The 22,804-nt window shown below is 32.3% G+C and overlaps 2 protein-coding genes across 6 annotated transcripts in view; one reads left to right on the top strand and one right to left on the bottom strand.

Moving 5' to 3' along the window:
- The window catches only part of LOC145319192 (sulfhydryl oxidase 1-like), a 33,481-nt gene that overhangs the window by 1,030 nt on the left and 9,647 nt on the right, over positions 1-22,804 (top strand). For both annotated transcript variants that reach the window (XM_080161142.1, XM_080161141.1), the window contains exons 3-9: positions 16,935-17,014; positions 17,992-18,063; positions 19,509-19,597; positions 20,002-20,108; positions 20,278-20,352; positions 20,952-21,012; positions 22,374-22,412. In XM_080161142.1, the coding sequence (XP_080017268.1) occupies positions 16,935-17,014; positions 17,992-18,063; positions 19,509-19,597; positions 20,002-20,108; positions 20,278-20,352; positions 20,952-21,012; positions 22,374-22,412 (523 nt within the window). The remainder of the gene's footprint in view (positions 1-16,934; positions 17,015-17,991; positions 18,064-19,508; positions 19,598-20,001; positions 20,109-20,277; positions 20,353-20,951; positions 21,013-22,373; positions 22,413-22,804) is intronic.
- LOC145319193 (uncharacterized) lies at positions 10-13,168 on the bottom strand. Of its 4 annotated transcripts, none has more exons than XM_080161146.1 (7): positions 12,750-13,168; positions 3,699-3,815; positions 2,922-2,983; positions 2,516-2,602; positions 1,900-2,048; positions 1,125-1,169; positions 10-544 (listed from the first exon to the last, which is right to left on the bottom strand). In XM_080161146.1, the coding sequence occupies exons 1-7, from the start codon at positions 12,900-12,902 to the stop codon at positions 372-374; spliced, it is 786 nt and encodes a 261-aa protein (XP_080017272.1). In that variant the 5' UTR covers positions 12,903-13,168; the 3' UTR covers positions 10-371. The 4 variants fall into 4 exon arrangements, with proteins under 4 accessions (XP_080017272.1, XP_080017269.1, XP_080017271.1 ...); XM_080161143.1 differs by having other exon boundaries at positions 2,922-2,994; positions 3,701-3,815; XM_080161145.1 differs by lacking the exon at positions 12,750-13,168 and adding an exon at positions 5,764-6,059 and having other exon boundaries at positions 2,922-2,994; positions 3,701-3,815.

Below are 22,804 nucleotides of genomic sequence, written 5' to 3'. Positions count from 1 at the left end.
AAAGAAATGTTTTATATTTAAGTGTTATATTTTATTAGACTGTATACAAACTGTAGGTACTTTAAATTACAATTGATAATCTAATTAAAAGAACAAAATAAATTTGATCCAAACTGAAATAATTTTAAAATCATGCAGGATAATGCTTTATTTTCTATCATGGAATAATAAGCTTGATAGATAAGTAATAAATTTTTTTCTCAAAGTCACTGATTCCCTCACTATAAAATTTATCACTTATCATGCATTTGCTTGACAACAAACACATATAGCTTTCACTATTTCCGAAAATACAAAGAAAGGTCTAATGCCGTCATAATTTCTTGTCTTTTTCCTGTATGACACTAAAATTAATAGTTTTATATTTTTAATCATCCGCTATCTTTCTTGAATTGAATAGCCTCCATATATGTTGGTGGGGGAGGGAAAAGAATTACTTCGTCACTTTCGTCCTTGTTCATAAGCTCTTTCACAATATCCTCCAGGGCCTCTGCATAGGTAGGTAATGGCACTTCTTCACTTTCTGCTGGCGGCACTGCACCTGTCACAGATAATTTTTGAGTTTGTGTGACTAATGATTTCAACGGGAAAGGATAGCCCATTGAATGCTTATTAAGTACCCTGAAGACGTCTAAGCTCTAGCTCCTACCAGTTTTTGTACAACCCAATCTTTTTCCGACCTTTAATAAAAACGAGAAGAAAAAAATTTCGTCCGACTTTGAGACCCAATAAGTACGTTACAAAAAATTGCTTTTATACTTTTTTTTAGGCAATTTAATAACAAACAACTTGGTTTTATGTTTTTTTTCTGTCAGTTGATTAAAACATGGAGATAATGGTAATTTAATGTAGGTATGTCGTAAAACACCGACTTCGCCTCGCTACTGACTTTGCCCCGCTTATAAAAACATCTTAAATTTCTCTCCCCTTTCTTAACATGTAGTAAAACAATACCTTATATAATTAGAAACAGTATATATGGTTCTACTTTTTAGTGAAGCTTTGAGAAGGGTTTGTAATAAGTCGTTATGCCACTTAAAGATTATTGACTTAATATTGACTAACAATTATATACTACCAAAGAGCTGAATAGTGACTTATATGTAGAAAATTATCTATTCCTGAGATGGTGGGAATTGCAGGTAGTCTACGGCGTTGTGGCGGTGAATCTAGAAATAAAATAGTTTTACAAAAGTATCAAAGTCGTTTTTACCCTATTTGCAAATTATTAGAACAAAAGGAAGCAAATAAATGATAAATTGGATATCTGAATCTAACTTTCTTGCAATAGAGATAAAATATAGTCATTTAAGAATAAATAAATAGCCCTCGATATTTAAAGCTTTTTATAGTGCCCAAAAAATGACATCATACTGGCCTACTATTGGTCAATTAAAATGTTTACTGGCCTGCCATTGGTAATTTAGTATGTGTAATGGTCTATCATTTGTCATTTGTATTGTAAGACGTCATTTTTATAGGCACTATAAAGAGCTTCTCGTTATTCAAATAAAAGAATAAAAAAAATATTTTTTTATGAAGGGATAGTTGCATGAAGTGTATTTAACAAGTTTGATTGCAAGCATAAGTTACAAGAATGCCATCTAGCATAAATAATTTTGTATTACAATAAATAGCAATCATTTAGGCACCACCAAAATAGTCATTATTCTGTTTTTGTGAAAACTGGACATCCATTTATGTTGCATATATCCAAAAAATATGATTTACAAGTCTTGATATTTTCTACAAAAACTACCTGGTTCTGGTAGAAAATTGAAATTCTTTCAAATATATGTCCTATAGATGTAGTTGAACAGAAAAAATATGCAGTTCACTAAATTCAAGATTAAATGCACTTCGTGCGACTGCCCTTTTAACTCTGATATGTATATAAACCTGACTGTTCAAGTGTAGAGAGTCTGACCATCATTCTTGATCTCGAATAAGGTTCTCCTCTGTCTATCCTCAAATTTTCTGCTTGTTGTTCCAACAAATCATATGAGTTTGGGGAGATAAAGGTTGAGGTCGAAGGTGGTAGATTCACTCTGTTTATATTTGTTTTAATCAAATTAGATAGGGTGTAATTACTATAAATTGCATAACAAAACATGTACTACTGCTGCTATGCCAGGTGCATAGTATTGTTTCAAATAAAGTTAGATAATGCCATAGTTAAAGTTCTGCAAATTATTGAATCTAAGGTTTGGTAATTGGTGTTTGAATTTATTTATCTTTTCAAAATTATTTACTTGAATATAAATCCTATTATAAAAGTGAAGCTTCTCATAGGTCCCGGAAGGATTTGCAATTATTTTGGGGAAGGGTACACTAACCCTCTCAAGATAAATTGTCCTTAAATAAAATATATCCTCCCCTCAAAAAAATATTTGACTTTTCTTTTTAAAACTTTTATTTACATTGGAGAATCGACTCTGCCCTCCCTTACCTTAAGTACTGTAAGGGCGTAGTCGCTATTGTTTAATAATTTTTAATTTATTTGATTAAAACATGCCTGTATGGTTGTCCATAGGAAGAGAAATTATCATCATTGAAGGCAATGTTGTAGTGTTCTATAGCCTGAGGACTAAGTCCATTTCTCCTAAATGAAGATATTTATTCATTATATTAAAGTAACAGGTTGTATGTCTGTCTGTTTGTACATTTAATATCATCTTTGAAAAAAAAATAAGCGATTTCATTCTGAACTTTGTATTATAGAAAAGAAGACATAGGTATGTTTTCTTTCAAGAAATATTTTATTAAACGAAAAAAGGAGAAAGCCAACAAGGACAATATTAACCATAATCTTTTCTTACAAAACTAAGATATTTTAGCATGATTGAAATGACTCATTAAAAACTTTGGGACTAGTGTAATAAACAGTTTAATGTCCCCTCCCTCCATGGGTTACTCAATACCTGGACATAGATGGACGTGAACTTTGTGATATTTGTGAATGATTGAGTTCACCATAGCTTCTGATTGAACTAGGATTTTAATATTTATTTCTTTTACCTTAGAAAATTCTTAATCATATTTAAAATTTCTTATTATATAATTAAGATATATAATATGTCGTTTTATAACAAAAGATTTAATAACTGCTGTACCTATAGATCTACTAAGTTAGGGAAGCTTTATGTTGGTATAGGTAAGGTTTTTGAGAACATCAGGACGACCAACTATACAAAATTTCCCAGCCAAAATATTTTATATTTTATAACAATTTTCGGGAATAGTCCCTTTCGTAACAACGCCCCATAAGGGGCGATTCGTCGTATTTTTAAAATGGCTTTTTATAGGTTATTTTAGGTTATGTTAGTTTATATTGGGTTAGGTTATTGCCCCACAGGGTAAGGTAATTGGCCCCGCAGGGTTAGAGCCTCCCCGCAGGGGCTAGAAATAGGAGAAAAGCTTCTGTGAAAAATACGAAGAATCACCTCATAAGGTGCGATGTTACGAATGGGACTATATCCCAATTATCAAAGTAAGGTTATTTCCTGTAAGTGAACGAATATGAGAACATTGCATTAAATCTTTCAGAATTATCTTTTTCAGTAAAAAAAAAACCTGACTTGCTTGTTTTATTCTTTCGAAATTCTTTTGTGTCCGGAATTTACTATTTAAAATTTTGTAAATTATACTTTAAGATTTAAAGTTTATATTATTGATTTGTAAATTAAAATCAAGTTCCTAGCAGACGAAATTTGATGATTTTCATTGTTTGTCTGTTGCATATTTTCTGAGATGTTTGTATTGGAATTGGCTCTGTAGTTTTCACGGTTTGCTGTGTCAATTTTATGGACTGTTTTCTGAGCAATTTTGTAAGGTTATTTGAAGTTCATATTTGAAATAAATGACTATGTAGTTTAGATGTAAATTGTTATATATGTTATTTATAAATATTGGAAAACGCTTACAAAAATGATTATTCTAATCTATATTTGATTAGCAGATTCTTATATTTGCTATCTTTCAAGTGGCCCTCCACCTCTCTCTTTATTTTTTAGATAATGTAAATATGTAACCTCAATTTTAATTAAATAGCCCAATTACAATCTGTGACTGATAAGTTTAATCAGCTTTGTTTTGATCAGACAGTATTTAATTTCCTAGTGAGAGACAGGAAGTCAAATGTTCTCTTTTAATTGGAACTTTTAAGAGTACATTAAGGAGTCAACATGTCTACACTATTGACTAGAAGAAAAAAAAATTTAGCCAGCTAATAATCGACATGATAAAATTTTAATCTTTCCAAGCATAGCAGCTCTGTAACCCCCTGGTGAATCTCTGCAAACGGCACGGCTTAGAAATCATCCTGTGTTGAAGAAACTTGCAACAGACTTTTACAATGCTTTCACAATTACCTTACAAGTTTAAGTTTTCTTTTATCAGTATAAGTATAATAACTACGTTAATGTTAACATATCTTTTATAGCATTAAAGAAAATCAGTCGGTAATCATAATTAAGAAGAAGTATTTTGTTTTCAAATAACATAAACAAATATTAAAGATTCTCATTAAACTTATATGACAAAGAAGGCTGTGCTTATAAAGCTTACTGTTTATGTGTGAAAGTTTAAGTCATAGAAAATTAAAGAAATATAATGTTGTTTAAAAAAAGGAAAATCATGACGATAAGGCCTATACATATGTGCCCTAGCGGCTACGCTCCTAGGGTCCTCTAGGTACACTAAGTGGACGTGGGGTGTAAGTCGACCCTCCACTTTCATTTTTTATTTTCATAAGTAAAAGGGGAAAAAATTGTGTTTGGCGAGGGTAGGATTTCTCATGAGACGGTAGAGGTACCCTACCCTAAAATAGTCAAAAACCTTCCATAGAGCTTTACTTCAAATAACATCCTTTTGAAGACAGGCATCCTGTTATGTTATTTTCATTTAAGGATTCTGCCCCTATTAACCAACACTATTATTGTTTAGGAGCCAAGGCATTTCCCCCGACATTTTGTCCTATGCTATGATAATTTAAATTAATTATACATTCCTTAAAGAAGGCTTATTCTCTAAGGGGTGAAAAAAGTGTTGCCTGTACAATATAATATGTTTAGCCATTTTTATTTTTTAACTTTTTTCAATTTTGCTTTCAATTGATTCATAATATTTTTCTGATTCTAAAAGTATATATGAACCCATATTTTTTCTGCCTGTGTTAGAATATATTTATGTTTAAAGTTTTGATTAAACCGAGGTTTAAGAAATTAATTTTTTCAATAATTACCTGACAGAATTCAAAAAGTAAGTGTCAAACTAAAGATCTTACTATTTTTGTTCATAATAGCAATTTTCTTCTTTTTTTATGTTGCGTTTAAGTACCTTAAAACCGACTTAATTTAAAAAAAATAACTTAAATTACTTAAAAATAAGTGGTCTACAACAAAAAACGATTACATATCTAAATTCTATGGAAAATTTTACATCTACTACTTACTAAAAACACCGACTAGCTATAAAAATAAAAGTTAAGACACCTTCTTTAGATTTAAAAATAAAAGTTAAAAAAAAATATTTTTTTTTTGGTGGGAGGTGGAGGGGGTTGCGGAGTATTTTTTCTAGGGGCGATTTCTCTTGGGAGGGTGATGATACCCTCCCCCAAAATAGTTGCCCTGTTAAGGAGGACCCAATCTTTTCAGCGGTTAGAAAGATCCTTCAGTACAAACAAACAAACAGACAGAAATCGTTCTACTTTGTATTATAGATAGTAAGTAGGTATACGTAACTCAGTTATAAATTCCAAATAACCTTGCAAACACAGGCGGTAACAAGAATAATAAAACCACTAATGAACGCTAAAGCTATCGGAATAGGAGAATTCGGATGTGTAGTTATTAATGCAACGGAAGAAGTGAAAAGTATCAGTATAATGCTGGTTACTATGATTCGCATCTTCATGATTTGTTTTGTTACATTTATCACTGGTTTTTATGAGCATTTTTCCATGTTTAAATGGTTTAGTTTTCACTTCTTCTGCCAATAAAAAAAGAAATTTTAAATGCTTTCTCATCATTTTTAGTTTTCAATGGCTAGAGAAAATAAAGAAGTGGAGAAAAAATATAAGGAAATCAGGGACTGCTATTCAGCCAATTAATGAGATAAAATCAACCTTATTCGACGTTCACTCAAAGCCCAAAAATAATGGACTTAAAAGTGTATTAAACTGTATATAAGACATTTGCGAATATATTGATACCATTAATTTGCCTCTTAGATAGAAAAAAGTATGTTTTTTTTAATATTTTTCTCTTGCTACAAATCAAATTTCAAATTTGAGTCACCAAAAATGCTAAACTAATTTTTGCTCTAGAAGAATCAATTTTTGGAGTTAGAAAGTGCTTAATACCTCATTTTAATCGCCTGGCATTGCTTTATAATATACAGGTAATGACTTGGTTTTTTATGGAACAGCTGACTAAAAAATCGAGGTTTTGTGATAAACCCACTTTTGTTGTTGCTCCATAAATGATATTTTTTTTCCCAATTTTTTTGGCTGTAAAGAAGCTTTATATATTCATATAACATCCACCTAAATTTGACTTTTGATATTTTATTTATAACATCACCAGAGGGAATTGAATTTTGGAAAAAAAGTATCAATTTATATTTTACACTGCTATGCATTGTTCTTGTTCTTGTTTCTAAAAAAAATTTATATTATTAAAAAGAGAATTATTTAACGCTTCTATAGGTATGTTTATCATTTTTCTAGGCTAAATATAACTATAATTACACCATTTTAAAGTTAGACATCATAACATATTAACCCAATTATTGAATCGGTCTGTATTATTAAGCTGGCAATTCTTAAAACAGCTGCATTTCATTATCCTATTATATAAAGTAGTAATCTTTTTTGTCTTCAGCTTAAGATTTCGACCATTACAGTACCTATTGAGTTCTGTGTTTTATGGATGCTTCTTATAGGACCCTGGATAGTTTTGGAATTTTGAAAAAAATATCAATTTATATTTTACACTGCTATGCATTGTTCTCGTTCTTGTTACTAAAAAATATCTTTATAATTAAAAAGAGAATTATTTAATGCTTCTATAGGTATGTTAATCATTTTTCTAGTCTAAATATAACTATAATTTCAGCACTTTTTAAACATCATTATATTCAAGTTATTGTAATTTTTAAAAAAAATATCAATATCAAGAACTATTGGAACAATTTTTACCATGCAAAACAAGGTGTTATAAAGTGTAGGATCCCTCACAATATCTATCTGTCTGTCTATAATGCATTACACATGTAATGCTAATAGAGAGGATGCTATAAGAGTGCTCTTATAATGTGAACTTCTCATAATTGAATGGGCTTCCTGAAACCAGAGACCATAAAGTTGGCCTAGTCACTACAAGGGGGAGTGCAGGAATATCCAGGGGGAGGTGCTTGTAAAAGGGTAATTTTTTTTAGGGATGGGGGTAATCACCCCCCGTAATATATTATGGGGGGTATAAAACCAGCCTTTTAAATTTTTTGAATAGGAGTAAAGAAAATCCTTAAAACTTACAAATCTAGGAATCAAACTAGCACCCCAACCAATAATTGGTTCCATGCCAAATGTAGGAGTGGAAAAACATTGGAGGGACAAATGCTTGAGTCCCAAACGTCAGAGTGGAACAAACGCAGGAGTGGGACAAACATTGGAGTGGACAAACGCAGGATTTTTGGGACAAACATCGGAGTGGACAAACACAGGAGTCCCAAACTTTTTTTTCAATTTTGATTTTTTTTTATACAAACACAGCCCCCCCTACCTTCGTCCTGTTACTTTTCTTAGTTAGGTTAGGTTAGGATATAGGCTAGGGGGCTGAGCGCTGCAGCCATAGTCATTATTTTGTAGACAAGGGTATAAAAAATTTCAAAATTGTAATATTATTAAACTAGTAGACACTCCTAGGTTTTATTTAAGCAATGTCCACTCCAATGTTTTCCACTCCAACGTTTGTCCACCTTGATGTTTGTCCACTCTGACGTTTGTCCCATTCTTACGTTTGTCCACTCCGATGTTTGGGACTCCTGCATTTGTCCACTCCGACATTTGGGACTCCTATGTTTGAGGTAGAACCCCAATAAGTAAATCTCAATAAAACTTGATAAAATTATGCAAAATATCAAAGTATTCAATCCCTGAATTTCAACCATATAACTTGAATAGGAGTAGAGAAAATCATGAAAACTTGAAATGTAGGAATCGATATAGCCCACCCCAGTTTTTTGGCAAATCCTAATGAAACTTGATGAAAATATGGAGTATTGATAGAGAGAGAGAATATTCAATCCATGAAAATTTCAGCCTTCTATCTTTTATAGAAGCCGAGAAAATATCGTTTTCCCCTTTCTGTCTCAGACAGACAGACATACCAATGAACAGACATACAGATGAATGGACGGACAAATATTTTGAATTATAGAGTAGCTTCACTACTAAAAAACTAAATAGGATAATTGTGTCACACAAATTGATTTTAGTATGTTTTAAATGAGCTTACTTAATCAAGGACGTCCAAGCTTTTTGATTTGGGGGGAAGGGGGGGGGGAATTGAAATATCTAAATTTGGGCATCCCCATGTTCATTTTGTGGGGTAATCTTTATATAATAGAGGCAAGGACGTCAAAGCTTTTTATATTTTTTTTTTTGGGGGGGGGGAAGGGGAAGATTAAAAATTATGGGGTCGCCCCAAATTAATTAATAACCCTTAACCCCCTAACCCCCCCCCCCCCCACCGGGACATCCCTTTACATAAAGTAATGATTATAAAGTTGCTAAGTACCTTACTCCTACAAAAATCATCTTCCAACATTTAAGATTAATTCTAACACGCCTGAATTAACAAAAAGAGCTAACCATGGCGTGGATATACACATCCTAATTGTAAAAATGTTTTGCTTTTTAAAATTGTAAATCAATTATTCAGGAATCATTTTACTTTGTTTATTTACTAGCAGCTGCGCTCCAAGCATCTAGGAGCTCTGTAATTAAAGGAGTAAGGAAATTAGTAAAATAGCCTTATACTTTACCGAAATCTTAAGCTACAGACAAAAAAGCTTTATATAATATGTATTAATTTGTAAAACTGCAAATGATAAAATATGACCTATTTTTTTCTCTTTAAAGATTCTCTCCAAACACCTCCCCCTTTTTATATAAAGATGCTAATTCCCCCCCAACCCTAAGAGGATATAAGCAGTAAAAAACCCCGCAGGGGGCACAATTTTCTAACACTTCTTTCTTATTTAGTCTTTTAAAAGGATTCAAAATGCATTGACATATATATATTTTTTTTTTTAACTCTTATTTTATACATCTTAATTGGAACTGATGATCTATTCTTATAGAGAAACATATGTATTCCATCAATAAAAAGTTAAAAAATTAAGTGTGTTTATACATATAATAATTACTATATATAATAGGATAATGAAATGCAGCTGTTTTAAGGGTTGCCAGCCTAATAATACAGACCGATTCAATAATTGTGTTAATATGTTAAGATGTCTAACTTTAAAATGGTGTAATTATAGTTATATTTAGCCTAGAAAAATGATAAACATACCTATAGAAGCGTTAAATAATTCTCTTTTTTATAATATAAATTTTTTTAGAAACAAGAACAAGAACAATGCATAGCAGTGTAAAATATAAATTGATACTTTTTTTCCAAAATTCAATTCCCTCTGGTGATTAGGTAATTTCAAAAAAAAAAATTTTTGGTCGCGGTTCAAATACCTGTTCTATACATAAAAATAAGCAATACTATGAATTTTTTTGGTTCTATCTTGATTCTAAGTGGTAGAAGGTAAAATCAAGATTTTTCGAAAATACGCGAAGAATGAATCTTTAAACCTGAACATTAAGGTTATCGGTTACCGGTCTTTAGGCTGTCCTAAGAGCACTCTTGTGTCATTTTAGACTATAAGTTCAAACGGTAACTGCCTTTCATTTGCCTTGCCATTTCTAAAAAGATATAGAACACCTTTCTGGCCCATCTGTGGTCTGAGATCTGAAAAATTTGTCAAACGACAAATCCCTTTGTACTCTAAAGTCATGTATCGAGAACTGAAAAACATCAAAGTTTCAAACTAGTTTTTAAGACAATTACTCTAGAATTGGCCACGGATGAGCTAGAAAAATGTTCTTTAGCATTTTAAAAATGGCATTGGATTCTACTAGGAGGTACCATTTGAACATATATTCTGAAACGCTATGAAAGGTGGCATTAAAGTCGAGAACTGAAAATATTTTAAGATTCTTGGATTTTGGTAATTATTGGGTTAGTATATTGGCCATAGAATCAGTTATAGGTGTCCAAATCACTTCCAAAGGTGTTCTTTTTGTCAGGGTAATATGCTGGGTCAGATATGGTATGACCTCCCTGTAAGAGATAGAGTATGTCAGTTAGTATTTACTAAGACATTTAGCCATAAGTATCTGTATTCCTTTTTTAAAGATATTTCAATTTTGAAGCGTTTTACAGCAATTCTTACAAAAAAAAACGAAATTGGCAAATTATTGCAAATTTTCATCAAACAAGGATGACAACAACCATAAAAGCGAAGCTCCAAACTGGTAGGACAAACGAACATAAACACTTATTGAGTGTCAGAATTGAATAAGCAGAATACAAATGTATAAGTTGAAAAAAATAGTACATTGTTGCAAAACTGCTTAAATACAGGATACTGTTTAAGGACATACTTAAATTTTTAGAACTTGATTAGAGACATGTTTTACTTATATAATTGTACCTTGTTGTAATAGAAAATATATATAAAAATGGATATACGGACATTTTGGGAACATTTACAGAGTTGCTACGCTTCCAAAATCATACTTTACTGTTATATGAATCATTATGTCTAAATTAACTGTCTTGGAAATATGGACAGTCGGACTGACCCTAATTTTTGCAAGACTTTTGCCCTTCTGGTGTAAGTTGGGTGAGAAATAGACTATCAGCCCTTAAAGTTTTCTCTTTGTTATGATAATAGCTCTCTATAGACATATTAACAACAAAGATTGGTCTACTGTCCTTAGCTCTCCAGGCAGACCTGGTAGTCAAAACTTGGATTTTGAAGGCGAAGGTGAAGGTTACCCGTCTTCAGGGTACGAATTTTAGACTAGGCATCCTTTAATGTTATCTCCTACCCACAATATGACCTTTCTCAAACACCTTAAACACCATTCTATCCCAACTCTAGCGGGATAAGAGCACCCGTGCCAGCAGGCAGGTTGAAAGATGGACTTTTCGAGCTCCATGGTTTCAATCCTTCAATGGAGCCTTGGTAACACTTTTTTTAGATATCAGCTCACAGAAGGGCCAGAAAGACGCTCTTTAGCTTTTTAGAAATGGCAAGAAGAATGAAAGGCAGTTGCCATTTAAACTTATAGTCTAAAATTACTTTAAGTTGCCTTTAGGGCAGCCCAAAGACGGGTAACCAAGAACCTCGATGTTTTAGATAATTCGCGTATTGGCAAAAAAATGCAAAATCACCTTCTACCACTAAAAATGCTTCTAGAAAGCTAAAATTGCATATATAAGCTTATATTTATGCATAGAACAGGTATTTGTACCGCGACCTTTGATTTTCTTCATTTGGTTACATTATGAAATTACCTACTGGTGATGTTATAAATAAAATATCAAAAGTCAAATTTAGGTGGATGTTATATGAATATATAAAGCTTCTTTACAGCCAAAAAAATTGGGGAAAAAAATATCATTTATGGAGCAACAACAAAAGGGGGTTTATCACAAAACCTCAATTTTTTAGTCAGCTGTTCCATAAAAAACCAAGTCATTACCTGTATATTATAAAGCAATGCCAGGCGATTAAAATGAGGTATTAAGCACTTTCTAACTCCAAAAATTGATTCTTCTAGAGCAAAAATTAGTTTAGCATTTTTGGTGACTCAAATTTGAAATTTGATTTGTAGCAAGAGAAAAATATTAAAAAAACATACTTTTTTCTACCTAAGAGGCAAATTAATGTTATCAATATATTCGCAAATGTCTTATATACAGTTTAATACACTTTTAAGTCCATTATTTTTGGGCTTTGAGTGAACGTCGAATAAGGTTGATTTTATCTCTAATGTTACTTAAGGGGAGTGGGTAATTTCTAATTAGAGAAAAAAAGGGAAGGGGGTTGAAGGGAAATTGTCCTTTAGAATTATTTGTCAGAATCACATTCCCTTTCCCTTGGAGGGAATGATATGTAGAGGAAAGTGCTAGAATTATTCTACTAATAATTTTGTAAAAAGTCTGATACTTTTTGTTTGTAATTGTGCCCTGTGCAATGCATGTCAAATACTGTCCCACCACCACATTAAAAAAGAGAAATCAGTAGATTTACTGTAAATGTTGTGTTTAGTGTATGTGTATGTTTAGGAGTGTAATAAATATATTGTAAAGATTACAAACTTTGAGAATGGTCCCTATCGTGGCAACGCCCCTTAATGGGCGATTTGTCGTATTTTTAAAATGGCTTTTTATAGGTTATTTTAAGTTAGGTGATTGCCTCACAGGGTTAGGCAATCAGCCCCGCAGGGTTGAAGTCCCCCGCATTGGCTAGAAATAGTAGAAAAGCTACTGTGAAAAATAAGAAAACAATTTCCTCTTTAAAAAAAAAAAATTTCTAGTTTGTCTAAATATCCATCCATCTTTTACAGACAATTTTTTAACTGAATACATAGTAGACTTACTTAAGCATTCCAAAATAACCTTGAAATCAAAAAAGGCGACAACAAGAAAACAAAAAACACTAATACCAGTTAAAGCTTTCGGAGCTGTAGAATTATTAAAGACAGGTATTAATGCAACAGAAAGAATGAAAAATATCAGTATAATGCTGGTTACTATGACTCGTGTCTTCATGATTTTTTTGTTACATTGGTTACTGAATTTTATGAGTATTTGTCCATGTTTATTTGGCTAGTGGCTTCTTTTAATCAATTTCTGCTTTTTTCACAACTAGTTTAAAATAATTTCACAAAAGTTGTGTTTTTGCACTATTAACTTAATAAATATTTCTTGTTTATTTGCAGGTGTACATTTATTTTAACCAGTATTGAAGAGACTATACTGAAGTTTCTCCTGCGTGCTCGAATACACATATATAAGTGATGATTTATTTAGTAGGAGCGCGAGCGCGCACTGAATGGTTGGTTGGTTGGTACGGGTTTGCTTTTTAATGACTGTCTATGGCGCGCATGTTATCTGGCCATCATTTAAAATAGCAAATAAAATCGTAAAGCATTCTCAAAACCTTTTTTTTTAATTCATTCAGGACTATGTGAAGCTTACCTAAAATTGAGAGTGGAGAGCGATACACGCCAAAAGTATATTACTCTATGTATATTATAATTATATGATTAGGTAGAAAGACTAAAACCTAAATATTTTTAATTTGAATTTTAAAAAAATTGTAAGAACCAAAAGCACCATAGAAAATTTGTTTTCATCTCTATAACATAAGGTCTCAAAAATGGCTTAATTTTATTTTATTTTTCAGATAAGTTTAATATTATTTTATTATTTAAGACACATATTAGCCCCCTCCCAGTGATGCTAAGGCTCTCTAGAACTAGGGTAATGCTGCTGTTATATACTATTTGCATTATTGTATAAACAGTTTCCCTTCCACTTTCCCATTGCTCTGACGTTTTCACACTGGGATATTTGGCAAAATTTTCTGTCAATTTAGATGATTTAATTTTCACTCAGAGAGAGAGGGGACAATCGGCTGTTTACTACACTAGTACCCAAAGTTCTATAATAACGTTTTCTTATTCGTTGGATTAACAATTTTGGGGACTTTTAATGGATTTTGATTGGTTGGTTTATTAGGTCAAAATGTTTCAACCACTAATTGTAATTTACAGAAGGGATAATTTTGTGTATCATCATTGGGAATGTACATAAATTTTACGGCTATTGTCCTATCCCTGTAGATTTTCATTACTGACTTAGCTCCTTTCCCATTTAAGAGATCATACTAAAACTCACGTATTAATAATATGAAGTTTTTTAATTTAGCATGTAATTGTAAATCCAGTATTTATATTTATTATCCTTTTTTTATATTTTAAGTATTTTTGTTTCATTTAGTCTTACTGTGGAAAAAAGTACTAGAGTTAAAACAGGCTTTGTATTTTATAAAAATGTGTAATTCACATACAAAATAAAACAGCCAACACGACAACAATAACATACAAAATTTAAAAAAAAGGTTATTCACCAGAAAAAGCGGTTTATCCCTCTCTGCACCCCACCCCACTCCATTCCTCTATCCTTCAGCTACCAAGGCAATTTTTGTACAACAAAAAATTACTTTAACACCCATTTCTATCTGTTATTCACGTTTGTTATAGGCCGTTTGTCCCTCAATAACAAATATGTACTTCCCATATAGAATGGGTTTTTTTGTATTTTATAGTCTGTAACCTACATACACATTAAATGTTAAAATTAGTTGATATAAATTGAGTTTGATCCCTAGATGTATTGTCTATGTACATGGTTTTGACCTCTTTCCACGTAGACGAACAAGCAGGATGTAATAAATAAACTCCCTTTCACTCAAGCTAGGCGCGTACCCAACGTTTTGCCGTTGCCAGAATAGTTTTTTTATCGCAACGTATTAAAACAGCTTTCCGATGAATAAAAATGTACAATTATATTCAGCATTGTACATTTTTTTCGTAGAAAACTGGATATAATACAATGCTTTACATAATTATTCAGTATGGCGGAAAACCTGTTCTAATCTACTGGATATTAATCGGAAGCGATACTGGAAAACAAAATCTAAAAGGAAACACACACAAATATGAAGCAATGACATTTATCAAAACTATTTATCTCTCATAGATATGTTAAGTAAATTTATCCTATAAATATTGGTATTTTTAACCCTTACAGATCGGGCCCCTATTCCCACCTTAATAGATCGGGGGGGGGGGGGGGGGGGGGGTCATATTGACCCCCCCCCCTCTATCTCAGCTTCTGTTACAGATAAAGACGTAAATTTTTTTTCTGGTGGTTCATGTGTATTTTTAGAGAAAATTACTTTTTCTAGTCATAGCGGTCAGGCCGCTCCTTAGCCGCTTTTTAGCGGCCAGCCGCTAAATTTTAAAACAGCTGTAGAGCGGCCAATTTTGCAGCTAGGATGACCAAATTTTAGGACGAACTTTTATTTTTCATAACAAAAAAAATACTTTTTCTGATCATCGCCAAAAAACGGCAAATAACGGAAACCGCCATTTTCGGCGGTTACGGCGGTAAAACGGCGGTTGACGGCGCCAATTAATATTTTTATCTGTTTATTATTGCTCAAGGATTTACCAAAAAAATTTATATGTCTCTAGCTGTAATAGAAGCCACGATATTCATGATATATGTCTGAAGTAAAAGCCGGACAAAAATCGGTCATAAAGTCGGTCAGGGTGCGGTCAAACGGTCATAACACCACTTTTCTCATAAGGTCATTGATATCTCAGTATTCACCAAAATAGTTTTAGGTTTCTACTTTATATACAAAGTCATAATGTAGAAATTAAGATTTATTTAGAATTTTTTTTTAATTTTGGTGCTACCCAACCGACTTTGACCGAACACCACGACCGACACATACCAGATATCCTAATAAAATCAACTCTTGCCGACGTATAATTACTAAACTAAAAAAGTCATGAAGTCACAACTCTCTGTCTTACCTACAAAAAAAATGACATTGAAAAAATAGAGGGGAGGGTCAATATGACCCCCCCCCCCCCCGATCTGTAAGGGTTAAGAAGTTATACCTAAAAGTTTAGGGAAGGAGTATGTTGTTAATATAGTTTTAGGTGTCAATTTTTAGGTAATTGTAGGGGGGGGGGGGTATTTTAATTAAAATTACCCTTATTAAAACAATAGGTATATATGAATGTCATTTTAGAGTTAGATTTTTTTAAAGAAGGTGTCTTAACTGTTTTGCTTTTTATTTAAGATAGCTAGTCGGTGTTTTTAGTAAGTAGTAGACGTAAAATTTTCCATAGAATTTAGATATGGAATCGGTCTTTTTTTGTAGACCTCTTATTTTTGAAGTAATTTTAGTTTTTTTTTTTGAAATAGGCATAAAAAATATGTATTTATATATACCTTTAGAATTAGAAAAATATTACAAATCCATTCTAAGCAAAATTGAAAAAAGTAATAAAAATAAAAAAAAACTGTATTATATTAAAAGTGGCCAAAAATATTATACATTAAAGGCAACCTTTACTTTCATTATTCAGCTGTGAATTAATTTAGCCCAATCTTAATTTCTATTTTACATTTGTTATGTTATGAAATTAATATTTAAAGAAACACTTTTTTACGATTTATTATCTTTATTATTTTTTAATTAAAGTAATTGATTTTTATTCTGAATAATCATCAATAAGATATCTAAAATAAATGGCCCTCTTTAGTTGAAAATGGAAGTTGAAAGCTAGAAAAATAGTCTATATAAGTTACCTTTACATGGCAGAAAGAAATTGAGACATAGACATACTGAACAGAATTAAAAATGTAAGGTGTCAAATTAAAGATCTTACTATTTTTGTTCATTATGGCTATTTTTTTCTCTATTTTGTTCCGTTTTAGTACCTTAAAACCGACTTAATTTAAAAAAAAAACTTAAATTACTTTAAAAATAAGAGGTCTACAAAAAAAAACGATTGTATATGTAAATTCTATGGACAATTTTACATCTACTACTTACTAAAAACACCGACTAGCTATCTTAAATAAAAAGCAAAAAAGTTAAGACGCCTTCTTTAACAGAAAAAAATATTTAAAAACATGTATGAAATTCACAAACTTTGAAGTTTCAAAACTTTGAAGGTTTTCGTTCTTGTTCTATTTTAAAGTTAGCTTTTTTAGGACAGCCGCACGGCTGGGTCATGGAATTTTTCGCTAGCTGGTGCGGTCATTGTCATGCTTTTGCTCCATATTATAAAACAGTAAGTAAACTTTCCTTTTACTTAACAAAATCGAAAAAAGTGTTCGTCAGTTATTTGAATAAAATCAATTGGCTTAGATCATTTCATTATAATACTTTTAATAAATATCCGTATATGCAGTTATGGGGAAACTATTTTTCTAAGCTGCCTTTAAGGGTTCTCCTACTTAATGAGAATTTACCAGGGAGGGTTGTTGATTACACTAGTCCCTAAAGTCTTTAATTAATGTTATTTTATTTGTTAATTTAACAACATTGGGGACTTTTATTCAATTTTGGTTAGTCGGTTCATTTAGTTGAGTGTCCAAGTGTTTCAATCACTAATTGTAATCTAAAAAAGGGGTAATTTTGTGTATCATCATTGTGGATGTATTTCAAATTAACCGCCATTTGCTTATCCCGTTAGATCCCTGGAATTTACTCTATTTTTCAGAATAGAGTCTGTCTGTTCGATAATCTATGTTAAAATGTAATGGAAACAATGTAATTTACATGAGTAATGTTATGTCCACTATGGCTTCGAAACCGGTTCTCAGTTATACTAAAAAAACTTTTATAGTATCGTATTACAGACAATTTTCCACGAATATTGAAATGAAATTCATAAAAATTAATAACAGTTTTGTAAGCCTGGGCCTTTGACGCCTTGTGTCTAGCAAAACTGGTTTTAATCTTATTTTTAAATTAATTATCCGCGGAAAGCTGTCACAATGCAATAAAAAACTATTTTCATAAAATAAGCTGTGTACTCATCCGCGCATATTAAAATGAAAATTAAACCCAGGTTTGTTAGACCCGAGGGGCTGAAGGCCCGGTCTAACAAAACTGATATTAGTTTTATGGTTTTTATTTTAATATTCTTGGAAAATTGTCTGTATTACGATGCTATGCATAATTTTTCAGTATGGCTGAGAACCGGTTATATTCCAGCGGATATTAATCGGTTTCGTAGCGATGCTGGAAACGTTTGTATTTTAGTTTGCATATGAGATTCGACATTGGTCTCAGATGAAAGTTGGGGCTATCGACTGTGCAGACCCTATAAATGAGGTATTTTTTTAATTTCCAGTCGCAAGCATGTTAACCCTTAACGGTCGGGGGGGGGGGGCGTTGAACGCCCCCCCTTCCGGTTTTTTCTATCTCATTTTCTGTGTGTGAAAGAGAAAGAGCCCAAACTGCTTGACTTTTTAAGTATGGGTATGACACATAACTGAGAGTTGGAATTTTTTGAATATCTCCATCCTGGCGGGCACAGGATGCCAGCAAACCTGGCAGGGTCATCCAGGTAAAGAGCAAAAATATTTTTTTGACTATAACAAAGCATTTTATCATACCAAAATACTAAAAAATCCTCTAGTAGTACATCCTTATATGGAATACAGGTGTTCAAGTAACTTTCAGGTTCCAGGTATGATCCTGCAGGTCCTGATCCTCCAGGTCTCCAGAAATCTTTGAAAGGCTCCTGTGGCCGCAATTTTTTACTTAGAGACTTCAAATTTTAAACTTAAGCTTTTCTTACATGTCTACATAACGTATTAAAATTTCATGAAGATCCGCTGCCGTTTTCCCGCCGACCGCCGACTGCGGCGGCTGGCAGCTGCCAAGTACAGCTGCGGCCGCTGAAATTTATACTTTGATATTTCTAATGTAAAATTTACACAAAAATAAACATTTTCTGCAAAAAAAATTTCTTCTAGCTTTTAAAATAAAAAAATTACAGCCGTTTGAAATTTTTAAGTAAAAAAGGACCTAAAAACAAAGGTTGTTAAATAAAAGGGTGAAGGAAGCGAAAATTGACTTAGACTTATAAAAGGTCGGAAATTCATTATCAAACAGGGGACTTGCACAAAAAAAATTAGCCCTCTAGCTCTAATAGGAACTGAGATAATAAGGGGGGGGGCGTTGAACGCCCCCCCCCCCGACTGATTAAGGTGCGGCAAGGGGCCCGACTGTAAAGGGTTAACTAAATTTACCTAACCAATATATCTTATCGTTACTATATTTTTGTGCGCCGCTAGCATTTAGAAGATCTGTATTTGAATGGGTAGGGAATAAAAAGAAATAGCCTTAAGCTATCCTTATTCTTAAATAAACCGCCTAAAACCATCTCGTAAAGCCCCCTCAATATGGAGAACTCAATCGGTTCAATAGTCATTGAAATCTTAAGCTATAGAACAAAAAACCCTACTATTTTTTTAATAGGATGAGTGAATATTAAATAAGTAATATATGATTTATGTGTTGAATTTTAGGAATATTTTTTTATTTCATTTGTGTTTAAAATACAATTTTTTTAAATGCATGAAACAGTAGGATGTAAAATAAACAATAGATTCTATCAAATTACTTCAATTTTTTTTTCAAATAAGCGCCTGCGCCCCTGTTCATTAGTGGCTTTCCCCAAAGAAAACTTGAAGTAATTTTTATACTTAACTATTATTATGACATTTAGTTGACGATGGACAACTTATGGATGTTGTAATCTTTGTTTTCAGGATATTTGCTACGCGTATGAGGTGCAGGGATATCCAACTGTCAGATTTTTCCCGCCAAATTCCAGTTTAACAGAATTAGGTACACAAAGGTAGGTTATCTAGCTTATTTCCATTAAAGTGCCTTGTTGAAAACTGAAAATAAGAGGGGAGGATCATTTTTATTGTTAAGGGGTTTTAATGCTCGATAGGCAGTTTGTGGAAAATGCTAAAATGTAAATAATAACAAATAATGCCAAACTATCCTAGCCAAAAACAAGCATAAACAATTAAACATCAATTGAAAAAATACAATGTATTGGAAATAAGACTCACTAATTTATCTTCAATTTCCCTTTCTTGGTAAGCTTGACAGCTGCAAATGTGATAGGGCAGATTTTTTTAAAGCTGCGGTTGAACTGCCAAATATTTGATAGTTCAGCAACAGCTGCCAAACATGAAGCTAATGTCGTCTAAGAGAATTGTCGTGGATTATTAAAATACTTTTTTTTTACAGGGAATCCTGGGACAAACGGGTAGCTTCCCTAAAAGCTGACACCATCTATTACTTGGAGAGTATTCAGAATCAGTTCAAATGTTTTCCAGATCTTGGTCCTGTTGGAGGTAGGACTATGAAATAGTTATTTTAGTAGCAAAGCTACTCTATAATTAACTTTGTATGTCCGACAGTCTTTTGTTGATTATGTAAATTTTTCCTTGCACCTGTTGATAGTATATTTTAAACTTACACTTATTATATTAATTGAATTCACTGATAATTATTTAATTTTAGAATTTTCTGACGACTTTACTTGGAATGAGGGAGAAGAAAAGTTCTTCTTAGTTGAAGATGGATATTCTTTTGTTGGTAAGTGTTATAAAAAGCCACATCATTCATGCAATCATATTTAGAAACCTACAAACTTAATTTTGAACTATGTACTGCGCTTATCATTGTTCAACTATTTGAAGTCAAAGCTTCAAAACAGTGGCTTAATTTATTTTAAAAGGTTCACCTCAAAAAGATGAGTATCAGAAAAAATTCCTAACATTTCTCTTTTTCATTTTGAAGTAGTGTTTTTTTTTATTTTTTCTTGTTTAAAAAGTGTCTTTTTACCATAAATTCAAAGCCGACCCCTAAAAAAAACACTGGCTCAATATCTCTGTCTTTTGTAATAATATATTCTGCTAGGATATAATGACAGAGGAAAATTTATCGTCACATCAAATTGAATTGGTAATATGGACCTCATTTATTAATAAGTTCATTCATCCAGTATGAGGTGAAAGGATGGGGATATCGTTATTTTAGCCAGCTGCGAGTATTACTATATCACAATAAATGAAAATCTGGTGCAGCATCCAAGTGATAATATATGGATTACTTCTAGCGTGAATATTACAATATTAACAATTCCAAATAATATTTTTATTTTTAACAGGAAGGTTTGATACAAATATTTTTAGGTAAAGACATTATTTTGAGTATTAACAACTTATGTGGAAACTCTACAGAATATATTGACAGGTTTTTTTTTACAAAAATTTCTTTAAAAAGGCTTTGTCTTTTCATATGTAATGCACAAGTAGACTCTCTATTTCTGATTTCTGGTCTGTGCCCGTGGATCATAGGTCCATTTCAATGGCTTATAATTTGTGCCGTCGCCACTTGCAAACATATCCTTCATCCAAGAGGGTCTGGGATGTGTTGGTATCCCTTCTACCGCGTGATCTTAGACTTTATAATTGCTAAAAAAATTAAAACTAATCCTCTCCATTAACCCTTTACAGTCGGGCCCCTTGCCGCACCTTAATCAGTCGGGGGGGGGGCGTTCAACGCCCCCCCCTATTATCTCAGTTCCTATTAGAGCTAGAGGGCTAAAATTTTTTGTGTAAGTCCCCTGTGTTATGATGAATTTTTGACCTTAAGTAAGTCAAGGTCAATTTTTGCTTCCTTCACCCTTTTATTTAACAACCTTTGTTTTTAGGTCCTTTTTTACTTAAAAATTTCAAACGGCTGTAATTTTTTTATTTTTGAAGCTAGAAGAAAATTTTTTTTGCAGTAAATGTTTATTTTTATGTAAATTTTATGTTTGAAATATCAAAACATAAATTTCAGCGGCCGCAGCTGTACTTGGCAGCTGCCAGCCGCCGCAGTCGGCGGTCGGCGGGAAAACGGCGGCGGATCTTTATGAAATTTTAATACATCATGTAGACATGTAAGAAAAGCTTAAGTTTAAAATTAGAAGTCTCTAAGTCAAAAATTGCGGCCACAGGAGCCTTTTAAAGATTTCTGGAGACCTGGAGGATCAGGACCTGCAGGATCATACCTGGAACCTAAAATTGACTTGAACACCTGTATTTAATATGAGGATGTACAGTTAGAGGATATTTTAGTATTTTGGTAAGATAAAATGCTTTGTTTAAGTCAAGTTTAAGTTTTGATCTTTACCTGGATGACCCTGCCAGGTTTGCTGGCATCCTGTGCCCGCCAGGATGGAGATATTCAAAAAATTCCAACTCTCAGTTATGTGTCATACCCAAACTTAAAAAGTCAAGCAGTTTGGGCTCTTTATCTTTCACACACAGAAAATGAGATAGAAAAAACCGGAGGGGGGGGCGTTCAACGCCCCCCCCCCCCCCGACCGTTAAGGGTTAATAACATTGAACACTCGCCTGATTTAAACACTGAGATTGCAAGCAAGAACCATTATATCCCTAAGTTACTCAAAAATGAAAACAAGTTTTAATTTTTAGGCATTTAAAGTAAATCTTACAATGTTCAAAACTTCTATTAATTACCTATGTAAAGCAATAGAAAAGTTATGTGTAAAAAAAATAACAGAGACATTATATTGCTTCATATTGTACAAATTGTTGTTGTTTCAGATTATTGTTTATGCCGAATGAAACAAGTTTAGGAGCTAGGTAAAGAAAAACCTCTTTTAATAGACATATTATATCTAGAAGGTCCATCTACCCCATTTTTCGTCAAATTTAAAAGGGATTTTAAAAACTATGCCCTTATATACCAAGAACTTTAAAATTTTTCAACCAATCAGATGTCTTGAAAGTACCTTTAGTATTCTCCTATTGGCTGATTAATACTGAATGTCTCTAGGTTACCTCTATTCCTTTTTTTTAATACCTTAAGTAGACAAACAAGAGTAAGTGGTTTTAGCACCTAACATCATTGTTTTATTTTTTAAATTTTACAATATATTACACCTTGCGGAAATCGCGTGATGTTATTTTTGATTTAGCTGGGGGAAAAACGCTTTCTGTTTTGATAATTTTTTATTTGTGCATTTTTAAGGAAA

Source organism: Acartia tonsa, chromosome 5 (genome assembly GCF_053477335.1).
Source record: "Acartia tonsa isolate MP-2025a chromosome 5, ASM5347733v1, whole genome shotgun sequence".
NCBI lineage: Eukaryota > Metazoa > Arthropoda > Copepoda > Calanoida > Acartiidae > Acartia > Acartia tonsa.
This window is presented reverse-complemented; position numbering and strand designations above follow the sequence as displayed.